The sequence below is a fragment of the Pygoscelis adeliae genome, unplaced genomic scaffold, assembly GCF_000699105.1.
Source record: "Pygoscelis adeliae isolate BGI_AS28 unplaced genomic scaffold, ASM69910v1 Scaffold155, whole genome shotgun sequence".
NCBI classification, from domain to species: domain Eukaryota; kingdom Metazoa; phylum Chordata; class Aves; order Sphenisciformes; family Spheniscidae; genus Pygoscelis; species Pygoscelis adeliae.
In genome coordinates this window covers 4,936,500-4,961,255 of record NW_008824932.1, presented here as the reverse complement: position 1 = coordinate 4,961,255, position 24,756 = coordinate 4,936,500, and the positions used below count along the sequence as shown (strand labels likewise).

Sequence of the window (24,756 nt, the reverse complement as noted above, 5' to 3'; positions counted from 1 at the left end):
CACAAGCCACTGCACGCTGGCAGATATCTGAGGGACTTATCACTATATATTTATCCTGTTCTTACAGCAGATGTCTAGGAAAGAGTATAAATCACTGTAGGAGATAAGATACACCAGGCTATACATCCCTTAGCTTTGATCCAACACACAGCCCTTCTCACAGCTGGCTCCTCTTCTGTCCCTCCCAGACAAGGCCTCCACCTATTATTTCTATACACTCCACATGTAATGACTCAACGTTCTGCACGAGAAGTGAACCAGACGTGCTACATTCAAAGTATGCTAGTATTCCAACTATCCACCTATATACTGTGAAGATAGCCTAGATTTATTCTCGTGAGGAGTGGGCTTTTTGCATGTAAATTGATTTATAGAAAGTGTTCAAAGGAAGAAGGTCTTTGTGGGAGGGAGGGAAAAAACATCCTAGAATGGAATAGATTTGCCAGATCAGGGCAGATTTACCAAGATTCAAAGGGCTGCTTTCAGTAGACACAATTTCCCCTCTGCTGCACCTTCTGCAAAAGGGATGGTATTTCCCCAAGGTAGCATTTTATGAAGTTGTGACCTTAATTTGAGGTTTAAAGCCTCTTGTACAAAATACATCCACACAGTTCCCTAAAAAAGAAAGGTGAGACATGGCCAGAGAAGTAATACAAGTTTAGCAAGTATACATATGTGCAGAATATTTTGTATATTATATATGTTTCCATTTAACTAGCTCCTCCGTAGGTTTTCTATCATTAGCAAAAATGATGTCCCTATTTTTAAAGCTGGAATAAGTTTTTAGGGAAGTGGGTGAGAGTACTTACCTGAATAGTAGTCCCTTGGCCTGGCAGGGTCAGTGAATGAAGAAATGCCACCTAAATATAAGAATAATGCGTGTACTATTAGACTAAAACAATCACATTTTCTTTCTTTATAAAATACAAAATCAAATTTAAAGTACTCTTTCTTTCAGAGTCTGTTTCATAAGATACAAATATGAAACAATGGGTACCTATGAATTTTTTTGGCATCAGTGAGAGAATATAGTATTGGTAAGCTTGTATGTTGTTCCAGATTTTATAGTAGTGTGCCATGTTTAAGCAACGTACCCATGTAGCCTAGAAAAATGCAAACCAACCTAACAAACGTTCTCCAGAACACTAAATGAAAAATTTCTGCACTGAGATTGTACATTGGTAAAAATGGGTTAAAGCACAGAAAACTGAGGACTGGAATAACACTGCACTGTTTCTGCTCTGCTACACAGGAGAAAAAGACGACCTGTGTACTGGAACACTCCTTCCTCCAGGTCTTTAGTCACACAGCAACTTTCATAGCAGCAGGATCTCCATAGCATGTTTCGCTAACTACCGTGGCTTTTATCACAGAATCCCAGAACAATTCAGTTTGGAAGGGACCTCAGAAGGTCGCTAACTCAACTCCCACTCAGAGCAGGGTTAGCTATGAGATCAGACCCGGCTACTCAGTCAGGACTTCATCTTGTCAAGTCTTGAAAACATCCAAGGATGGAGACTGCAGAACCTCCCTAGGCAGCGTGATCCGATGCTTGACTGTCCTAACAGTCATCAGATAGCCCCCCACGCCACAGAAACATGCAATATTGACATTTAACTAATGTGACACTTCATGTCTGTTCCCTCCAGTGGGGTAGGAAATCGGATGCTTCTGTCTCTATTTTTCCACTTAAAACTGCTAAACATATATGACTTACTTATATCACCAAACTGCGATAAAACCTCCTGTGAAAAGCATACACATTTGAACAAATAATTTCCCACTACACAAACACCAAATCCATGGTCAACTTGACGGCACAGTCATGAATAAAGCACTCAATATATTAAGTAATCAGACGTAAAAAAACAAATATTCTAACAACCAACCCCAGCCCAGCTGTTGTGACAGGGCTTAGACTTCCAATTAAAACACTGAAATTTATGGGAGTGGTCATATAAAAGTTTGCAGGGCTGTATTTAAAACAATTGTTAGACTAAAGATGTCTAAAGATATAATCTTTTTCAAAAATAAGTATTACTACAATACGAAAAGCTGTAGTAATACATTGTTGGAAAGCTTGAGAATTCTGGTAACAATTTCTCAAGTGTCCCACAACCTTTTTCAAACTGTAGGGACTTCCACTAGAATGGACGCAAGTAGTAGAAATCAACACGGAAACATACTGTGTTCTGGCATATTTTCATGGCTTCACCACGCTTCATTTAAAGTGAAATTTTCATTTACATCTTATGTGAAACATTTTATTCTAAACTAACATTAAAAAAAAAGGGTAAGAGGTACTCCTCTAATTAAAAATATCTGAAAGACACAATTAGTGGTTCTTATCATCGTATTTAAGAAAAAAGAGTTGTTTTTTTCTTCTACGTTCACTTTAATAATCAGCATATCTTCAATTGCCGAAAAACTTACTGGAATGGCCTGAATTTCTATATGCAAGACTTACTGAATTTTAAAAATGAAAGTGTCTCTTATGCAGATTTTACAAATTGAACAAAATTATATACCTGCACAGGCTTTCATGATCTTTTTCAGAGGTCCCATAGTGTACATCAATCCAACAAGAATCCCTGCCAGATGCCCAGCAAAAGAAGTCCTACAAAAAAGGAAAATCTGTGAGTGATGGAAAGGAAGACCTTTTTTGTACGGATCCAGAAGAGGGAGCGCAGAATTTGTTGTAACTGAGGAAGCCCCTAAGTGAGACCAAGCATAGAGAAATTACTTGCCTGCAAGGACATAGTGCCAAGTTTTCTTTCTTCAGAGCTACCATAAAATTGCTAGGTATATACAGTTACAGAAAAGTATCTAACAAATATCCTGAAGAAGCTGGAAACTAATTGGAGAGATAATTTTAATTGCTTGTTTAAAGGACAGAATACTATATCCCTAAAAGCACTTAAAGTCAAGACTTACTAAGGTAGGAAACTAGTTTTAATCTATAAAAAAGTAAATCCACAGAATTATGCTGAAATGTCTAGGTAGGATCTACCAAAACCATATAGTTTCAGGTGAAAGCATAAATAGAGTACTTTCTACTGCACTATCAATACAATCCTACATTTAGTCTGAGATAAGCATGAATGCAGATCTCTTGCAATCTTTGTAACACAGTACCTTAAAAATTAAAAGAACAATGAGTGAAATGCTGAGATCCAAGTTCTTTTCTATACATACCAATGGTTTCTTAAAAAAAGATCATTGTCCATTTGTATATAGAATGAAAATGCTCTAGAGTCTTTTGAGAAATCATCAACATGGAAGCGTATGTTTACAGTAAATAAGGAGATTTGCTCCAAGTATTGCCATGGTTGTGGAGTACTCTAAATTCATAAACCAATTTTCAGCATTCAAATTAAGAGTTAAACTCTCTTGTGTTTAATCAGGTCTAGACATTCATTAATACTAAAATCTTTGGAGTTTAATCAGGTTTAAACATATGTAAATTGTTCTCCTCTATTATGAAGTTAAAGACGCCAATACACTAAACGTTAAGATTTTCCAGTATATGCAATTATAAATAACTCAGTCCACTGGATTTATACTGGTTGTCCAAAGATTCAAGTAACATGAGCTTTTTTGCCTTTATAAAGCAGAAATGAAACCTCTGTTTAATGTAAAAATAGATTTAAATGTTACGCTTTTTACATTCCCATCAGAAATCCAAGAGAGTTACACAGATATGCACTCATGACAATACAACTTCCAGGCATCACTGGTAAAAATATACAAGCAAATGCATGTGTCACTAGAGGGAGATAAAGATCAAATCTGAATTCACTCTTTTGCCACCTACTTAACCACAAACTTGTGTTCTGTTACGTAGAGCTGCGGTTCTCTCCCGTCAGTAGCCAACAATTTTTTTAAGAGTTACACATAAATGTTGATGTGGAAATTTATAGGTAAGAGGTAGTTAGCAAAATAAAGTATCTATAAGGAACTGACTTTCCAAACAGATTTTTCTGGAACAGATTTTCCAAATTTGTGAAAAATGCCTGACTTGGAAAATGTCTGTGCACAGAAAACATTAAATACTTCAAGATGCCTTACTCTAGAAATCACCAACATAAGATTGATTCACCTATATTCCTGGCAGTGTTTTAAACAAATTCTATGCTCGTCTTGATTTATCTGAGCACAACACTGTTCCACAAAACCCAAAATCAAGATCTTTGCTTGCAATACAGTGAAGCTGTATATTTACACAATATGAATAATCAAAAACCTTCAACTTTAAAAAAGTGTTTAGGGGGATAATTTCCACTTCATGCCTATTGAACAGGCTAGTGTACTAGATGCCTAAACACTATTGACTGTTTAATTATAAATTATATTCAAGGAGTAGAAACTTACAATGAAAATGTTTAAACAGGGTTTTCTAAATGAAAATTAATATCAGATACACTGTCACACATATATACTATCACTGACATGCAGAAAATGAGTACATTTGAAAAATCACATCAAATATTTACCATATGCTGTCACAAAATTAATTTGAGTGTGATCAACAGTAGCACCATTACTAAGGAAAAGCAATTCTGTAGAGTACAAAAGGACAGTTTCCCTTACATTAACAAAACACTATGTTACAGCCAGGTTAAGCAAACACCACTTCATTTTAGGATATGTTACATTGTAATTTACCTAAATGATAACTTAATACCTTTTTTTGCTAATGCTTGGTATCATTTGTAGTATAGAAAACATCTTTATAGACATTTTCCAAATGTAACAACTAAAACATACAGATAATACGCAATTTTACAAAAAAAAGTTTTATTAAAAACTTCTAATGTTGTCAAAACAAATTAAAAAAAAACTATGCAGCAAAATTCTGAAGTAGTTAACTTGTGTCTTTTCCCAGCTGTTTTGAGGATGGGTAAGGTTCCAGAGGACTGTAAGGGTATTTCTATATTAAGTAAGGGGGGGGGGGAACGACACAACTAGAGAAGGAGGAGGACTCTAGTCAGAAGACTACAAACTAATCACTATCTTCTGTTCCCAGATAAAACTATTTGTTCAACAACTACTAGGACACATAATTTGTGGATACAACCAAGGTAAGAACACCAGAAGCAGAAAACAGATTTGTCAAGAACAAGTCATGTCAAATCAATCAAAATTCCTCCTTTGACAGGGCAACAAGCCTCATGGAAAGGGAGAATTAGCAGATGTCACACATGCCGTAAGAATGCAGCACTGTCTCACAGCATTTATCATAAAGAAGGCTTAAAAACCTTAAACTCTAAAACTACAGTAAGCAGATCCCTAAGTGGTTGGTAAGTCTGACTTAATACTTACCAGTGATTCACTATCAAACTTAGGATATGAATCAAGCGGATTTCTGCAAGAGTCTATTCCAAATATTATTTACAAATGACAAGCTAAGAGAAGCTGTAAGAGTCACTGGAGATGGCATTACAATTTAAAGGAACCTTGACAAAATGAAGTAGCTGTTTGGAAAAAGATAGGGTGCAATTCAATAAAGACAGATACGGAGTTCTGAACATACCACAGAAATCATCAACTATACAAACAGGATAGAAGTGACTGGCTAGTAGGAGAGCTTCAGGATAGAGCCTGGGGCGCACAGTGAATTGTGCAGTAAAGCACGGATCAACATGTCACACCACTGTAAAAAAGACAAGTATTTCACTGGAAACATGTAAACAGGAGCACTATCTGGAAATAAGATGAAGTAGCCTTCCACTCTACTCAGCAGTGGTCTCAGCTGGAGAACCGAGCCTAGTTTTTGCATACTGCACAAAAAGAAGAGCAACAAAAAACTAGAGAGCCCACAAAACAACTTCTGAGAAAAGACTGAAGAGATCACAATCACTTAAGTCTATTGAAGAATTCTCTCACAGATACAATAATCTTAAAACATGGAAAAGATTGTCACAAATAGGGATGAATACACTCGCCACATTCTCCATCCATAGGATAAGGAGTAACAGACAAAGTCACAGCAAGAGATTTAAAAAGATTTAAGTAGCAGAACAGACTGCCTGGAGAAACTGGGGGGTCTCCATCCGGATGAGGCAGAGGCCTCCCAGATCCTGCTGGGTCCAGGGCCCATTCTCTCCCATGTTTGCCTCTGCTTCGCAAGGGAAAATGAGAGGGCTACTAAGATCCTGCAAAGTGCAATCACAGTTTATTATAGTGATAATCTTTAAATGTACGTTAGACTAAATATTGATAATATAAATTATATATACACACACATATATGGTTGTATATAAACATATACATGTTTGCCCTTCTGAAGTTATCACTCAGAGCATTTGTTCTGAGATCAGATTCACTCAGATCCTCTATAATCTTATTTTATAAAGTAGACTGAAATTATTCAATTTAAGTAAATTACATAAAATAACTGTTTTACACATGCAATTAATGTTCTTCTATCCACATGCCTTAGTCCAAAGTGGATACTCCTGTTTCCAATGAACTTAAATATATTTGAACAACTAATCCTGAATAACACTTCAGTGTCACTCTTCTTGACATTTTATTACATTTTACAGTGAATTTTAGTTTTAAGTAGATTGCCTTTTCTAAAAATTTGCATAATGGATTTCTTGCCTATGAGGCTGTCTGAGTTTTAGCTGCACAAATTGAAGTTAATGGCAAAACTACAACTGTTTTTACAAGGTGGGACTATATGCAAAATTGAGAACTAAACGCCATGGATTTTGGCTGAAAAGAAATTACTAAACAGTTTACAAAAAGCACAAAGTTGTCTGAAGAAGTCTTGTCCAAGCACATATTGCCCAGGCTCCTTTCACTTGTATTATAAATTCCACTTCTTTTTGTCTAATCCAGAAACCTGAGGTTACTCCTATTTTCTGCTTTTTATATACAGTAAATAATCCTGGATATCACTAAAAACTCTTACAATATCAGCAGTAAAGCATTATCAGCAGATGCCAAAATAGGCTTTTTACACTATTCATGAGAACAGCAAAGTCTTGACTGGAATGTATGTTTTACTAGGTAAAAATTGCCTGTTATTTTTTAGTTAGACTAATGAAGAAACGTTCTCCCGATTGCAACATGATAAACTACTGCCTTTTTTCCTGCTGGTTAATAACGAAAAATTGACAGATAATTTTTTTTTTCACAGTACAATTTTCAGTTTCTACAATACAAGCTGAACTTTGAATGGGAATAAAAACAGGGTTCTTGACTTTTTAAATTGCATGGTTTTTTTCACTAAATGTCAATGAGCTTTATCAATATTAACTAATGTTCTCCCTGGTACAAAGAAATTCAAATGATGTCTCATTTAACTTTTTGTTTGGAAATGTAGATATCCCAGAGATCTTACTTATCTCAACCATTCACTTCATACTAATGGTAATTATGCGGTATGTCTGAATACTGTTTCCTGAAGACATTTGCCATCAAGCTGATGTGCATGTTACTTCAGAAAAATCCTCTAAACAGAATTAATTACACATTTTCATTTGGCTGTTTAATTTCCATGAAAACTGGTATCACTAGAGGGAATACCATTTGGACTGCATTTGCTCTTCATGTATGAGAGATTCTGGCCCAATATTTGCAAGCCTCTCAGTATTAATTTTTACATTAATATTGTTCCAGTACCCTTACGATGAATTCAAATCAATTCCTCACTGTTGGTGAATTTATCTTGAATTGTTTCAATTCTGTAGTGTCAGTCACCTGACTCAACAAATGAAAACAGAGCAAGTCTACATCTGTCACTTAACTTCCATAACTCCTTCCTAACAGCAAACCCCAAAGTCTGGCAGGCATTATTATTTACGCATGCAATTCTACCACAAGACAAAGCCACTTATTTAGCAACAAAAGTATGTCTTCAGCTTAAGCCATTGCTGCAGTCTGTTGTGAAAAGATCTTATTTCCATGCATCTCCTATTCCAAGGCTAGGCTAGGCAGCATGCATTCACTGAACAAGCAAACGAAGGAATAATATCAAAGCGATATACTACAAGAATCTAGACCAACTTCATTTTTGAAAAACAATAAATTTTTTGAGACCATGGGAATCAAATCCATGTATTTATACATAGTTTATTTCCAAACTAACACAAGCACAGTCACCCGCACATGCCAGTTTAAACACTTTGCTAGGAAATTTAATCTTGCTTAGAAAGTAGGCCATGTAGTCAATTTACCAGTGCTAAATAACCCACCTGAATGCAAATTAAACCAAATAAAATGATTGCATAAGTAAAAGTCAACTTGTTTTACACAGCCCTATACAGGAAAATGCCATTGCTTCTTTACATGCAAATGGCAAACTTGTTAGCAATTTTGTAACTCGTTGGGAAAATAGCATAGAAAAGTAAAAGCTAAGTTTGACAAAAGAATGAAAGGCTATAAAATGGTTCTCATCATGTAATGCCATTCCTGTCAAACCTGGAGTTTTTTTGGTTGATCGGTTGTTCTTAGCCCTTTTGCTCCTGAGGGACAGTTCTCATCAATAAACAGCATAATAAACAGTTCAACAGTAAATCCGATTGATAACCAGTGATGACTCAGTGATATCCCTAAGCACTAAACAAGTGAGAAATTAAAAAAGCAGATGAAATAGGAAAATAGATACACACAAGAGATCTCATGAGGTTAAGTTTATTAGAGCTATGCAGAATACTTGTATTCACACCAGACGCTGTACCAGGGTTGAGACTGAGAAGGGTACAAGGCAAAATAATCAAAATTTAAAACCGGATTTGTCAAAATATGTCCTTGCATTTTCAAATATATATAAATTATTTTTTGTTGGTTTTGTTTTTTGTTTTTGTTTTTTTTTATGAAGCTCAGTATTCCTATTACGTTTACCTGTTTTGATCATGATCTGCTTTGAGATTTTGATTTCCTCTGGATCCTTGAATCCAGGTGAAATGAAGCAACAACTAATTGTCATTGTTGATTCACTATACATTACAACTGTGTAACATTTTCAGTTGTCAGCTATGAATGCTTATGACAATGATGTGCATCTCTATTGCCAAATGTTGCTGTGCTCTTGTTCTTGTGGGGGATAGTTCTCAGTTTGCAGTCTTCTCTTTTTTTAAGATTAAGAATTCTAATAAGCATCTTAAGTTGCCAAAAAAGAAAAAAGTCAACAGAACTGGCTCAGATCAACACTTATCAATATAGTTTATTTCGAAAAAGTTATAAAGAGAAACTTGGAAACAAGCTTAAGGCTAGAACTAATTTAGAAAATAGAAAAAAACTCAAGTAAGAAGAATTATACACTTTATGAATTGCATCATCCACAGATCTGGAAAACTTTATCAGACAACTGGAAGTCAGTAACTACAAAACCTGTCAAAACAGACGTCAAAAGGAGGCCTAGAGAAATGCCTAAGTCAGTTTTCAGAGATGCAGTGAGCTACAGAAATGTTGGACTTCTGAGATTCTCTGAACTCCAGAATAGCAAGTCTCACTATTTCTGACAAACTGCTAAAAAAGCAATTCTGGACAGTCACAATATCAAACCTCAACATTTCTGAATGCTGAAAAAAATAACACCCTCTACTCTTCTCCATTCCTAGCTTTCCACTCTCCCATTATTTTCATCCTTTGTTACTCTTAACTTGCTGAAAAAGTTTGAAAAAACCTGTAATGTCCAGCTTCCAACCCCAAAGTGTCGTCTTTGTCAATCTGACAAATATTTGAGTTAGTTCAGAAACAACCTGAAAGATAAGCTTTTCGTTTAATAGTGAGTATAGGTAGAGCACCTCCAAGCAAAAGGGATAGATGACTTAAGATACCACATGCACAATTCTGGAAGAGGCATAGAGGTTAAACATAAGATAACTTTTCACATGCCTGTTCTTCCATCGAAGAAATAATCCCAATGATTGCTTTAAAAAGCCGACACCTCAATATCCTTACTTTATGGAAGGCGAAGAGTAGAAGAATATTACATGTCTTTTAAAATTTCCCCATAACAGAAATATTAATGAGAAGGAAAAGAATTAGCAGATGCCAGTAAACCCCTAAATCCTCTCCTAGAACACAAATCAAACTTCTCAATAGCCTCAATATTACTGTTGAATCCCTCGCTGGTTATGGATTCTCAGGTGATCCTGATACATCATTCCACTAAGGCAGGTCCAAATTTATTGCATGTCTTTCTGACTGGACAGAATTTTGGCCCAATTACTGACCTCTTATCTATTCAAAACTAAATTATGCAACTTGATCTACAAAGGGACACCATTTAATCAGACGCTTCAAATATTACAACATGCCCTGAGCAAGCAGATGAGCATGTAAGAGCAATGCTCTGAGAGCTACAATTGTTCTGGTTCATTTCAAGGCAGTCGGCAGTTACTAATTAAACATGTTGTGTTCTGGGACGTGAATTTCTGAAGATTACTACTTGTTTTCTATGGCCCCCATCACCATTTAAGTGCTGTGAAATTGTCCTAACTATCAAGAGTGAATGTAACAATGTAGAGGTTCTTCAGAACAGGCAGCAATCCTGCTGCCATAAAATTATGAAAAGGTTTTTGACATTATTTCTGGACCTTCTATACACTTTCTACCCCAAAGAGATTTCTGCAGTAATGCAACTGAAAAACAACAGCACCCAACCACTAAACTCATGTTTTTCCTCTACCAGATACAGTACGATATGCTCATGGTTTTACTTCAGACATAATGTTCTTTCATTATTCTTCAATAATAAAACAAACAGTAGTATGAAACATATCACCAAATAAAAACTATGTTCAGCTAAAACAACAGTTTATATTTTTTAGAAGAATGTTTTTAATGCACTGAAAACTTTGCTTTTATACTTGCAGTAATGCCATGCAAGTGACCTCTCAGCTCACACTTAAAATTGCATTTGGAACAGAGCACTCTGTAGTTCTTCTGTCTTTTAACCTAGGATTCCTTGCTGCAGTCAATCAGGCAGTAAGTCATAAAGCAGTAAAACCAGTGTTTAACATAAGTAATATCTGAATTCTCATTCTGGTCTAGGAAATGTTCTATCTAGTATACCATAGCATCTGACGAGGAGTATGTCAGCATTGCTCCCCTCTTTTTTTTTTTAAAACTTTCTGAAAAGTGGGAAATTGTATATAAACTGTGACTTGGTAGTTTCTAAGTTTGGTGTCTGTACTTTGCATATATTCTCCAATATGATTGACAGTTATAAAATATTATACAAGAAAATCACTGATTTGCCACTAGAACTCCAGAAATCAACTGCCGAAGAAGAGAAAGGCACTATTCTCACAGAGGTAGGGACAGATGAGCTGTGCTGGCAGAACTGAGCACACAGGAAAGTTGAGGGAAACGATCAGCAAGACTGCAGGACAGCGAAACTGCATAAAATTTGCAGAATACTGGACGATAGCTTTATCATAAATTACAGGAGTGGCTACAACAAATGGACAGAAGGGACTAGGACAGAAATAGCAAGCAAACAGTGGAATGCTGTTTTGCTAATGAAGCGCTTGGCACTACAGTATATTAGTTTCCTTACTTTGCTGAAAACGCACGTCCCTTTTCCTTGCCCATCAACTTTTGTTATCTTCTCTCAAATACTTAGTAATACCTTCTGGGCACAGGATGTCAGCTTTTTATTTTGAAATGTGCTCAAAAATAGAGGGTGTTAAGGAAAAAAGCAGACTGTAGCCTCAACACTTAATTGTAGCCCCAACACTCCATTTGGATACCACATACTTCATAATACATTTCAAACTATTTCAGATAGCCCAGATCTCTTCTCCTAACTTTGAAATATTAAATGCACTTACCCTGGGGAGATTAAATGAATAGCCACCAACTCCACCCAACAGGCATATTTACTGGGTATCTGCAATCCAAGGACACTGCTGACTCTTCCTGGATTGTAATGGTTGTTAAGAACCTTCAAAGCAAACAAGACTCCTGCAAACAAGAAGAAATCACATAGAGAGAAGTACTTGTGCCCAAATAATAGAGAAATGCAAACAACTTAACTACTGAAATTGAAGTACCATGCAGTTTCACAGCACCACGAAGCATACTGTTGCATGCCAGAACAACAGTTCTAAGCTGTCAGTGATACTTTTTGGTGACTTAAAAAAAAAAGATACAGTTTCACAGCACCACGAAGCATACTGTTGCATGCCACAACAACAGTTCTAAGCTGTTTTTTCAGTGATACTTTTTGGTGACTTAAAAATAAAAAGATAAAAAATTACATATTTGTATAACAGCCAATTCTAAGTTGCTTTTTAATATGCCTACTCAATGTAGCTATTCAGGTATTCAAAACAATACAAACATAATTTTAAAATGGGAGTTCTAGTTGAAATAATTAATTGACAAAATTATTGAACTCAAAAAAATGTTCCTTAAGTTGAGAAAAGCCATTACTGAAAACAAGACAAACAGATGCATGTGAAGCTCAACAGTAGGCTCAAATTCTGAATTAATGGAAAATCACCTTACATATACTCCAGAATCATTTGTTTCTGAAAAAGAGTAGATAAATCATCTTTAATCACAATAAATAATCATTCAATTCTAATCGACTGCAACTGTTTTATCATGCAAGCAATAGCCGATAGGACAGAATAAATTCACATAATTTACTGGAACTTCCAAAATGTTTTTGAAAAAATTCCTCTCAAAAGAAAGCACACACAGTTGTTTGGAAAAAAAAAAGTCTGAAAAAATCAACAAGGAAAAGATTTGACATGGAAAAAGATAGCAGAGATGAACATCAATACAGATATACTAAATAAAAACATGAAAAAGGTTTCCCTCCCCTTCCAATGCCGTAGAAAACAAGAGATAGCAAAATTCCTTAATCTATCTAGTGATGTAACTATTGTTATTCTAGGATCAAATATAAACAGGAATGCGTGTATGCACATACACATATGCTCACACTATTTGCTGCTGATAAAACTCGACTTGTTCGGAAACTATAAATTTACTAAAGGCGAGAAATATTCAGTAGCAGCAGCATAGTTTAGGAGTCATCTCCATCCAATCCACCCTTGGCTTATGAGAACCCTGTCTCTACAGCTTCAATTTTTATTTTTTTCTTTTCCCAAAGGTTTAAGTGTCCATTGCAACTGCCTGACCTGGTGTATTGTCAGGTTCCACCCAGGGGGACAAGGGGCAGGCCTGTTTCATCCATTTAAAATAAAATAAAATAATTAAAAAAAAAAATCCAGGCATCCTAAAACTCTTAAAACCTGGTACAGTGAATGGGTCATAAATATGCATACAGATTGGCTCTTAAAGAAACAGTTATTATCAGGAAAATACTTGTATTTTCTTCAACAGCTGTTCCATATACATGCCACTTGCCCCAACTGAAAATAAATTACCTATGCTGAAGGTCATGTTGAGAATGTTGAAGGTTCAGAAAGATCAACTATGGATACTAACTCTGTCAGAGCTACTTTAATCTGCTGCCTGAATAATGGTCAAATGCACGTGCACATAGGCTGCAGTCCCACATTTCCAAGCTTGGAATACTCAAAAGATGCTGCAGAAGGTAAGTCACACCAGAACAGGATGCAATACTCAATGCTAGATCTGAACTATCTATCTTTCAGAACGTGTAAATTGAAATCCAATTAGGTAATCCCTAAATTGACAAAAAGCTTGACTTTTTGTCCTCTGCACAAATGGCTTAGTAGATTAGAGGCTTAGTGCCACTCTCTTTTTAGTTCACCAAAAAATCCAGAATAGATGCTCCAGCCAATATTGTAGTGTGGCTCATGCCACTTGCCCCAACTGAAAATAAATTACCTATGCTGAAGGTCATGTTGAGAATGTTGAAGGTTCAGAAAGATCAACTATGGATACTAACTCTGTCAGAGCTACTTTAATCTGCTGCCTGAATAATGGTCAAATGCACGTGCACATAGGCTGCAGTCCCACATTTCCAAGCTTGGAATACTCAAAAGATGCTGCAGAAGGTAAGTCACACCAGAACAGGATGCAATACCCGATGCTAGATCTGAACTATCTATCTTTCAGAACATGTAAATTGAAATCCAATTAGGTAATCCCTAAACTGACAAAAAGCTTGACTTTTTGTCCTCTGCACAAATGGCTTAGTAGATTAGAGGCTTAGCGCCACTCTCTTTTTAGTTCACCAAAAAATCCAAAATGCATGATAGAAGTGAATACCCGAAACGGATACTTCTTCACAACTTCTAGGTCTCAACTCCTCATCCTACAGTCTAGGATGATACAAGAAAAGAGGTTCAAAAAGAAGCTCGATGGCAGCACCTCCCAGTTGTTCACAGAGAATAATATTACAGAGCACACTTCCCCCACGAATCACCCAGCAACAGTCGGAGTACCATATAAGAGCTAACCCTAGAAAGTCCAGCTGAGACTGGACTGAGTGTACATATTTCAGTCATTTCACCACTAATAATAAATATTCAGTAGGGTTCTGCAGTCACTGTTAGGGAACAGCAAGAGTGAGATGCTCCGCAAAGGAAGGGTATCCAACGGGAACAGGGAGGCAGGCAGGTGGCAACCTCCCCAGTAGGGGCCCAGTCCCATAGTCCTTGAGCAAAGTGCACAGGGCGGGCTGGTGACGGTAAGCGGGGTCGGCCAGGAGCCCAGATCACCAGGCGCATCTTCGTGACAAAGCAGGGCCAAGGAAAGTCAGGAAGTGAAATCGGGGCCCAGGTCAGAGAAGCACATGGCTAGGCACAGATGAAACGCAGCTCAGACAGGGACAACGCAGAGGGCTTGAGCTTAAAAGCAGCTGCTGAGCAATGGGGGAAAAAGGCCCCTGGTGAGGTTTCTCTCAGCCATCTCACACGCCTCTTTCCCCATTAGTCTGAGGTGGGTTGCAGCTGCCCCATATCAGACCTGTCCTTGAGCACAGGCAGCCAAACCCCTCAGGGGAAGAGGTTGCACTCAGGGCCCCTACAGCCACCATAAAGACCAGTATTAGAACTGGGCATGTCTCCTCACCAAAGGGTGGGTGACCAGAGAATATCTGAAGCTCCAAATGAGCAACTATCAGGATGTTCCAACCATTACCAATTCAAATACCACAAGAAACCAACCCTCAGAGGTGTTGAAGCACCTTTCTCAGAGGTTGAAAAGGAGGGCTTGCCTTCTAATGCTAGGTCCCAATGACAGCATGAGTACAGCATGCACCTAAAGTACATGCTTTAAATTAAAAAATAGGATAACTTTTTTGACATAACAACCACATACATGCATATGGATATACATCTATCTGTTTTCTGCATTCAACAGATATTGCTATATAGTACCTATAAATATTAATTTTACATATATAAATTGGACCAACTATGTGCCTTACCTGAAAAACCTACAGCACAATTCATTTCGTATGACGGATCATCCAGAATTTTCACTAACCACATACATGCATATGGATATACATCTATCTGTTTTCTGCATTCAACAGATATTGCTATATAGTACCTATAAATATTAATTTTACATATATAAATTGGACCAACTATGTGCCTTACCTGAAAAACCTACAGCACAATTCATTTCGTATGACGGATCATCCAGAATTTTCACAAGCATGAATTCCAGCACCATATAAACAACTCCAATCAGCACTGAAAATACTGCAATTATGTATGCAAACCATATGCTCTTAAGCTTTTTTTCCAGCATTATCCCCTTCCAAAGCATGGAAATCATGTTATAATATAAATGCCAGTCATCTGCATGGTGGACAGGAGAAAGCAGTAAACGCTGCCAGTTCCTTCTGTAGAAGCCTTCATTTACACTGATACACACTTCAGGCAGCGGCCTCACAGGATTCAGAAAGAGAAAAATATTCAGTGCAAGTACCCCAAGAGTAACAGAAGGAATGTTCTGGAGTCCAACTTGAGAAATTTGATAAAGCAGCAAAAGCAGTCCAGCATTGACTCTTCCCTGCCTTCGTTGCATTATTACTTCTTATTCAAAGAAATGTGAAGATTATCCCAATTTCTAGTATTTCATTCGAATGCAAAACCATACAAGTTTTGGAAATTCTGAAAGAAAAAAGATAACTGCATTATTACACATTGTTGTGGTTTAACCTCAGTCGGCAACTGAGCACCACACAGCCGCTCGCTCACTCCTCCCCCCTGCCCCAGTGAGAAAAACTCATGGGTTGAGGTAAAAACAGTTTAATAATTGAAATAAAATAACAATAATAATAATGTAATAATAATAATATACAAAGCAAGTGATGCACAGTACCATTGCTCACCACCTGCCGACCGATGCCCAGCCAGTCCCCGAGCAGCGGCCCCCCGTACTGAGCGTGACATCCCATGGTATGGAATGTCCCTCTGGCCAGTTTGGCTGTGCCCCCTCCCAGCTTCTTGTGCCCCCCCAGCCTTCTCAGTCGGTAGAGCATGGGAAGCCGAAAAGTCCTTGACTAGTGTAAGCATTACCTAGCAACAACTAAAACATGGGTGCGTTATCAACATTGTTCTGGTCCTAAATCCAAACCACAGCACTGTACCAGCTACTAGGAAGGAAATTAACTCTATCCCTGCCGAAACCAGGACACACATATACAGGGGTGTTTTCAAGCTCATCACTGCTTTTTTTTTTTAACCCAGTGAATTCTTTAAGCTAATCAGCTGAGACCTTTTTTAAATTAGAACAAAAATTCAAGTGAGGGGGAAAAAAAAAAAATCACAATTTTTAAACTGGCATAAGACACAAATAAAAGGGGTTTATAAAGATAATCCAGACAAGCGTTGTGAGAAAAAGGAGTCTGCAACCTCTCTTTCATGTCCCTGGACAGGCTTTACTTCATCTATAAAATTCCTGGATGTCCTAGACATGTTCTCTTTAATATCCTGATTCACTCAAAATTATTAAAATTTCAGGAAGGAAACCAGTTAAAAATTCTTCTCGGGAGTCTCGGTTTTCAGGCTTCCCATCTTTGCTACGTACATAATTTTTTTTTCATGACAGTTTTTCCAACTTTTGCAAATATTCAATACAAGCTAAGAATGAAAATTAAAAGTCACAATTTCAAAAAGTAACAGAGACACAGCTAAGTACTCCTAAATGTAAGCTTTGAAAATTGTTATTGTTTTCCTAGTGACTGAATTCAAAGTTTAGTTTAAAAACATGCGATGGTAAAAAAAAAAAACAAAACTGTAGGAGGAAAGCATATACAAGAACAGCACACAAACTTTCCAGACAGTTATAGCAAAACATTCATCTCTGCCCTATTTATGCCAGATAAAATGGAGGATAAAAAAGGGCTACAAAAGTTCTAGATCTAGCTAGAAATAGGGTTACTATGACAGAAACTGAGAAAGGGCATCAAGCTAACCTGTGCAAGCCTATAAAGAGAGGAGGGAAGAAGCTGCATTGGAGAACACCACACAAAGGTGACATGGAGTTTCTAGAGAGTGGAACCACCTGCAGAAGACAGGAAGAGACACTGAATTTCAAGTAGCTTCTGAGGGCTACCTCAACTTGGCCAGTACTATTTTTAGTTCTCAAAACTCTCCAAGGTGGCACAACAACAGCGTGGCCACTCTTCTCCACCTCTAGGATGCCAGTTCTTTGCTGGACTACTGAAGATACGCAAGACATTATTTCACATGTAAGTATCAACCATGCAGAGCCAGCAAAATACACTTATTCTTCAAAACTTCACCATCAGGTTTCAAATGAAACTTCCTGAAATATGTAGATATATACAAAATTCTCATCTCAACACCCTATTCACCTCCTTTTCCATTACATTATAAAATAGTTAGAATAAGTTGCTAATATACTAACTTTTTATTTAGTGTAAATTCCTTTCCAACTCATCACATCAAATGCTTCCTCTGTAAACTTTTTTATTAGATAAACAGCAACAATCTAATTCTTCTGGAGGACAGCAGAAAAGAATGACACATTTATAAGGAGAAAAGAGCAACAGCTCAAGATGCAAAGTTTAACATTCCACATTATGTCTATTAGGATTTACTAAATTGCACATTTCTACAGACCATCGGTGTGCCTGCAAACACTTTACTAAACATTCTTCTTTAGGTATTCAAAGTATCATTGATAATTTGATCAGGTTGCACCACACAAAGTAAGTGAACACATGGAAAAGAAGGAAATCACCTCTGAACGATGTTATCCTATAACAGCAAAAGGAACTACGAAACCTGCACAGGGTTGAACATTGAAGATCATCATCTGGGGCCAGCCTACCTCCTCTACTTATATCTAAGTGAGAGGATATCTCCTCTACTTCCATGCTAGTTCACACACATAATTAATTAATGCCACTTCTTATAGTTGTTATTCTAGTCTCTAGATTTCTCTTTAAATTGCATTTATGCTTATTATAGCACTTTAAGAGAAGAAAAAAAAAAAACAGTAGCATCCTCAAAACAACTGTAGTAGAACAGAATGCAAGTACATTTATTTACTACATTAAAAGGAAATTCACTGCATTTTTTCCCATGGCCTAATCTCAGAGATGCTACATAACGTCCAAGTCCTGCCCAAAACAGAGTGGAAACAGCAGAAACACACTTTATACCAGGTCTCTGGAACATGTAACTCCAACTACACTGGTGCCTTTAAAAACCAGTTTCTAATCCCCACAATTTAAATAGAGAGACCACAGCTGTAGTCCCTACAAAGCCCAAATGAGCTAAGACCTCTTAAAGTGTAAACTGATTGTTGCAGATGATAATTAACATTGTCAGCCTTTGACTTTAAGTCAACATTACCAAAAAAATACTTAAATAATCAAAGGTTTAATCGCTATCATTCTCTTTTTCCACACTACAGGCTCTGATACCAGGTATACCAACATCCCCAAACTGTTCTTTATGCATGTACCCAAACCTCTGACTTTTCTCATACCAGTGACACAGCTAAATTTTTTTCCCACCACAAAACAGTTGACATAAAAACTGTTAGAATTTAAAAGTCAACATCATTTAAACCCAAGTTATGTGGAAACCCCAAAATCTTGCCATACCACATTGTTCAAACTGCCAAATACTACAGTCTTACTTTTTAAAGTTCCCCCCCCCCCGCCTTGTGATACTCTTTAATTACCAATTTAAATACTTTTAACACATATGCACCTAGGAAAAGAAACCCTCATACCGCACTTATCTGTACAACAATCATGTAACATGGCTGGGATTACAGTAGTGCTGTTTATTATAAATCATTCCCATTATTGGGAGCAATCAAAAATGCCAGCCAAGACACATTGTGTGATTATAAAGGAAAAAGATATAAGAAAGAAAAGAGTAGTTATTTGACAGCCTTCTGGAATGCAACTCACTTAAAATATATAGAGCTTTCAACCGTTTGAACATTCTTCCTCAGCCTCTACTCTGTTTATTAAAAGTCTAATGAGGCTTGAAACAATGAAGCACTTATTCCTTTTTCTTTTTTGAAAACATGCCACCCACTTCAAAATGTACAAATTTCCAGAACAGACTTGAAATGGACATTTGTCTTGCATCTAGGCTGCCACGTGTCTGCATTTTTGTCACCTACTCAAGATAAATGTCTGAACTAAACATTCTTGGAATTTGTTTGTTTGTTTTGTACTAACCAAGTGCGAAGCATTTAAACTTTTATTTTTACTGTGACAACCCTGCTTGCTCACTTGGCAACCATAAAATATTATGACTTCATATTACTGAAAAATCATGTAATAAAGCAAATATTTTAGTAAATACCAGTTAAAATGAAATGTTATACTGTCTTTTCCTATAGCTGTAATTTGAAGTTAAGAGGAAAAGAATCTCCCTGTACCCTTGCTCCCCCCAAAATGGACAGAACTACCCTGAAATTTTGATTTATGTTTACGTGAAGCAAAATCCAGCCCATTCCCCTTCTCCTTAAATAAATAAATCAATCACACTGTGACATAAGCCTAGATTTTTATGAATAGATGGAGACATATAACATCTCATTCCCACCGAGGGTGAGGGTGAACGCAGCCATGATCTACAGATTTTGCCGTTATCTGCATGGCACATCCTGACCTTCAGATCTGTCAGCAACCTTCTCTCTAGAACTGCTTTCTTTTTTTTCTCGTTGCTTTGCAAAAATTATTTGTAATGGAGGTACCTTCGCATTGTATAACTCTCTACTGACAGAAAAAAATCCCAGGGTTACTCTTCCAGTTCAGGTGAGGAATATGATTTTGAAGTGAATTTCTCCATTGCCCCCACTGACTTCACTCTGGTTCACATCGTGGAGTGGCCTGAGTGTGCATGAACTAGTCTCTTTTTGGATGAAACTAAACCAGGAGATGTGTTCCAGGAAAGAACCCAGTGCACTCCAGAAAAAATTGAGCATTCAGCCTACGTGCCCGGATTAGAGCTAGACCAATGTAAAAAAACCCACTTAAAACATGTAAAGGGTGAATATCAGATCCTGAGCACAAACCATTTCACACTACAGATAAGCCTCAACAGGCCCACGCTACTTGTCTATGAAGATACAGTCTCAGGGTACAAAGACTTATCCAAGCAAAGAATAAAACAGAAACAGTGTTTTTAGGGCAAAAGGAGAGTCCTACAAAGGAAGCAGAAGCAAACTGTAAACCCTTTTACTATTGCTCTCAAACTTTGGAAGCAGGGGGGGAAGGAAGGCATATCAAAAAAAAAAACCCAATGCAAGAAAAAACTCAAGATTTGAAACATAATGAATCATCCTGTTTATATTTATTATATATGCAAGGAGAAGGTCAACCACAGCTGTCAGTTACAATAAGCTTTGAAATGTATAGTCAATTACATCGTTCATAACAAAAGACAAGGTTCTGATATAATTATAAAAGTAATTACTTTATAAAGAATGACCTGGATTAATCAAATGTGCCTTTAAAGGGCATAATATGCATCCATTCACAAAGGAATACTGAACTTTAAACTGAAAAAACACAACACTTCAGAATTTGGTATGAGAAGTCATACATCTGTAATACAAATGTTTTAAAATAATTTAAGTCAGTAACTACCTTGCTGAAAGGAAACAATACAAAGTTAAATATCAACATAAAATGACTGCATAAGAGGCTACATCATGAAGTCTTTTATTGTTTTTTCATAGGCCACATTTTTTTAAACGTCCTTCAAAGTTTTCTGTGAGAACAAGGAAGTTCCTCTGCCTCATGTCTGCTTCAGCATGAAAACTGAAAATGTTTTATAGTTCCTTAATCCTCTTAAGTACTACTAAAAAGAAGCCCTTAACAAAATAAGCTTTTAAGCTAACAACTTCAACTTACAACTGAAAATCATGTTGTGAAGGGTGTGACAATTACTATTCACAAAAAACATACACATCTTAAACAATACATGCCAAGAATACTTTTGGACACCTTATCCCGAAATGAATGAGACAGCTTTCAAAGGAAAGAACGGAATGGACTAGGTCAAATCTCATACTCTGCCTCTCATCTTAAGTATGAACATCTGAGACACTAAGCATTTAGGCTTTTAATTGCCTCATTAGTTTGACTACTGCTATTTAATCTAAGAAGAAAAATACTTAAAGGCTGCAACCTGTCCATCCTTCAATTAAAATACAGAGTTATTCAAATTGTTTCATTATAATTATTAACTTGCAATATCACTGGAAGCCCTGCCAATTTTGCACTCATGTTTTCACATTCACAAAAGATAAATCAATTTACTTTACATATTTATCATACATTTAAATTTAATTAGAATCAGTATACAAATCTAGACATCAGAACGAGCATTCACTGGACTTCCCTTTAGGGCTTATCATTGTAAAGACCAGTTATATTCTCTGTCATCATTTGAGACTACTAACATTATCTCTAAAATGTATTTAAGATAACTATATTTTATCTGTCCACCTTCATTTCCTACATGGCATCCACTTCTAATTCAAAGTGTTCAAATTATTCAGTCGGCTACAGTGACACTGAAGTCATAGCAAGCAACGCTTCCTTATGCCACGCAAGGACACACCATGTAGAACCAACGAGCTTCCTTAGGCCACTCTCAGGGAGATATAAACTTGACAGTTTTCATTCTAGCAGAGGTCAGTCTGATTGTCCAAACAGCCCTTCAGTTCTAAGAAGCTACTCCACCACCATGTAGAGCTAGAATCAGCTGTACATTTGCTCTGTCAGAACTTCCTTCAGCACCAACAAAGCTGACTAACCATGGACTGGAAGACTTATTCTGGAACTTACATTATGCATTTCAGACACCAGCTTGGCCCTCAAGCTGATATGAGGCATTGTAGACAATTTACACGTTGAGCATTATACAGCAGTGACTTAAGCAGCCAGAACCTCAACAAAACCAGCAATCCCAAGTTGCAAGAAGAAAAATAAATGATAGAAGTTAAAAAAAGGCCAAAAAAATTCCTGTAGTAGCGATATGAGAAACGTTATTTGATGTAACAAAGTCTTCAAAACCTCTTCGGTTTGTGAAAAATCAGAACAACAATTACTGAAAACTTCTTTACATTGTGATCCAGGAAATTACCGAAAATATATTCATTATGTGACTAATCTACCACTAAATTCCTTCCTTCCTGATCTTTCAGTTTCTCTATTACCTTTGGTAGGCAACCAATGTGGAAGTGGTTTGCTCACGTGCCTCAAAACCGAGGCCTCGTCTATGGCGAAGAGGATTTACTTGTAACACATGTACTAGTGATACTCCCTATTTCCTCCTCCAGAGACAAAGATCACACTGGTCTTTTCATAGCACAGTATAAATCAGCTCCTGAAATGGAACAACCTAATAAAAAGCTTTTACATGGTTATAGCTTATTCTAGTCAAGCAGCTGATTATAAATACACTGTCAAAAGGAGTAGGTTTTGCTTATAGAAGTTTTATATAATAGAAATTCTGCTGCAATTGCCAAATCAGTAAGTCATTTTAGTGTAGAACAGACAGAAAAAGCAGGAACCCTTATAGATTTTTATACTTGACACTTAGGGAAGTCTACATTTTAGCAACTCTCCTTAGAGATTACTGAGTTTTCCTTCATTGAAAAAAAAAAATCTGTTCCCACTAACACATTTTAGAAAACCTAAAAGCAACACATAGTATTCTCTACCCCTAAATTTATGTCACATACAATCAAACAGAGAAGGCATTTTTGACCAAGCTTGAAAGAAAAAGGAGTATGTCAATAGATAATTTCTTTCTTTGAAGCATCAGCTCTTGCTGAACCTCTGTGGTCGGTTAGTCAGAATTACTTTATCAAAATATTTTGAGGGGAGATAATGGACATATTAAGTCCCTTCCCAGTTTTGTCGAAGGAAAAGGAACAAGGAAGGGTTTGATAAATATTCTTACTATGCCCATCTCATAATAGACGGTAATTAGTAACTACCTCTCAAAATGCTAGGATGCATCTACACATAATGCAAGTTAGAAAAGTAAAATAATTGTAAATATTTATAGCTGTATCACTGCGCTGGTTAAGGTGAGGGGATGTCACAGTTTAAAAAATAAAAAAACATCAGAACAACAGTGGACTTCAGATTAGGCCACAGTTAGAGTTTTAATTTCATAGATGTTTAACTACTTTAATTAGGGTCGGAGTTTTGGGGGGTTTTTCCACTTGATTGCAATACTCACACTTGTATAATCCTAAAACTGGGTAATTATAACAGAAGAGCATCCTCCTTTATCTCAAGAATTTCGTCATATAATTAAAATGAAACAACCAATGCTTCCCTGACTCCACTTCAGAAGTGTGAAGCACAAGAGCTCTTACAAGTTTAGCGTTCCTTAGTTTGTGTTGCTTCGAGGGAAAATTTGTCTGCAGTTTGTAGAAGGGAAAGACAGGAAGCTTACTTTCCAATGAAATTCATTTGAAATAATACCGGTTAAATATAAAAACAATTCAGAAATATACACCTCCTAGTATTAGTGTTAACTCTTGCCAAGACCTCAAATCTCTTTGAATTAACAAAATGCAGCTCCAGGAAGAACATCACTGTGCTATCACATGAAATTAAACCAACTCAGGTATTATTAAATACATTTGATAAACACCTGAATTACTTAAACTCAGCATTTACACAAACCTAATGAAGTTTACCAAATACAGCTTAGCTGAGGTACATTTGTCATTGCTTCTCCTTTGACACAGGTGCAAGTTATTTGCAGGTTTGGGGCGGGAATTTTTAGCATTTTATCGTTTTAACAAGGAAAGAAAGGGATATAGTTCTGGTCAGTTGTCTTTTTTTTTTTTAAATCAGTTGATTATTTGCATCATCTGTAAAAAAAACCACTGCTCAAGGGAAACGGAGTAAATAACTAACTATTAATGGAGTTAATATGCAGCGCATTTTAAGTTGTCACTGCGTTTAAAATGAATTCGCAGCAGTTTACTGATAAAACAAGCGTATCTGGGTTTTGGACCTCGGGAACCAGCGCTGTCACATCCCTACCGTTTTCCACGCTGACACCCTCCCCTCGTGCAGGCACTGCTCCCTGCTACCGCCTCAAAAGCGCTTGCAAGAGCGAAGTCCTACAGAAACGGGGCGGGGGGATGCTAAGAGTTGTTGAAGTGTGAAACATTAGGTGTGTCTGCGATTTCTGAGACTCACTTCGTTCCCATAAACTTCGCTCGGCCGGCGGGTGACGAGCTAACCTCGGCGGAGGGCAGCTTACTAGAAGCCAGCTCCAGACAGCTCACGGCTTCAGGGGGAGCCTTCCCCAGCGCAGAGGCCTCTGAAGTGCTTTACGCTTCGAGGTACCGGGACAGCCGCCG

General features: G+C 37.0%; 1 protein-coding gene across 1 annotated transcript in view; it reads right to left on the bottom strand.

Moving 5' to 3' along the window:
• Positions 1-15,994, bottom strand: part of RHBDD1 (rhomboid domain containing 1) — a 46,215-nt gene extending 30,221 nt beyond the window's left edge. Inside the window, exons 1-4 of the mRNA XM_009325061.1 lie at positions 15,510-15,994; positions 11,793-11,925; positions 2,529-2,617; positions 810-860 (exon numbers count right to left, since the gene is read on the bottom strand). Coding sequence (XP_009323336.1) covers positions 810-860; positions 2,529-2,617; positions 11,793-11,925; positions 15,510-15,942 — 706 coding nt within the window. The 5' untranslated portion in view covers positions 15,943-15,994. The remainder of the gene's footprint in view (positions 1-809; positions 861-2,528; positions 2,618-11,792; positions 11,926-15,509) is intronic.
• Between the last annotated feature and the right edge of the window lie 8,762 nt (positions 15,995-24,756).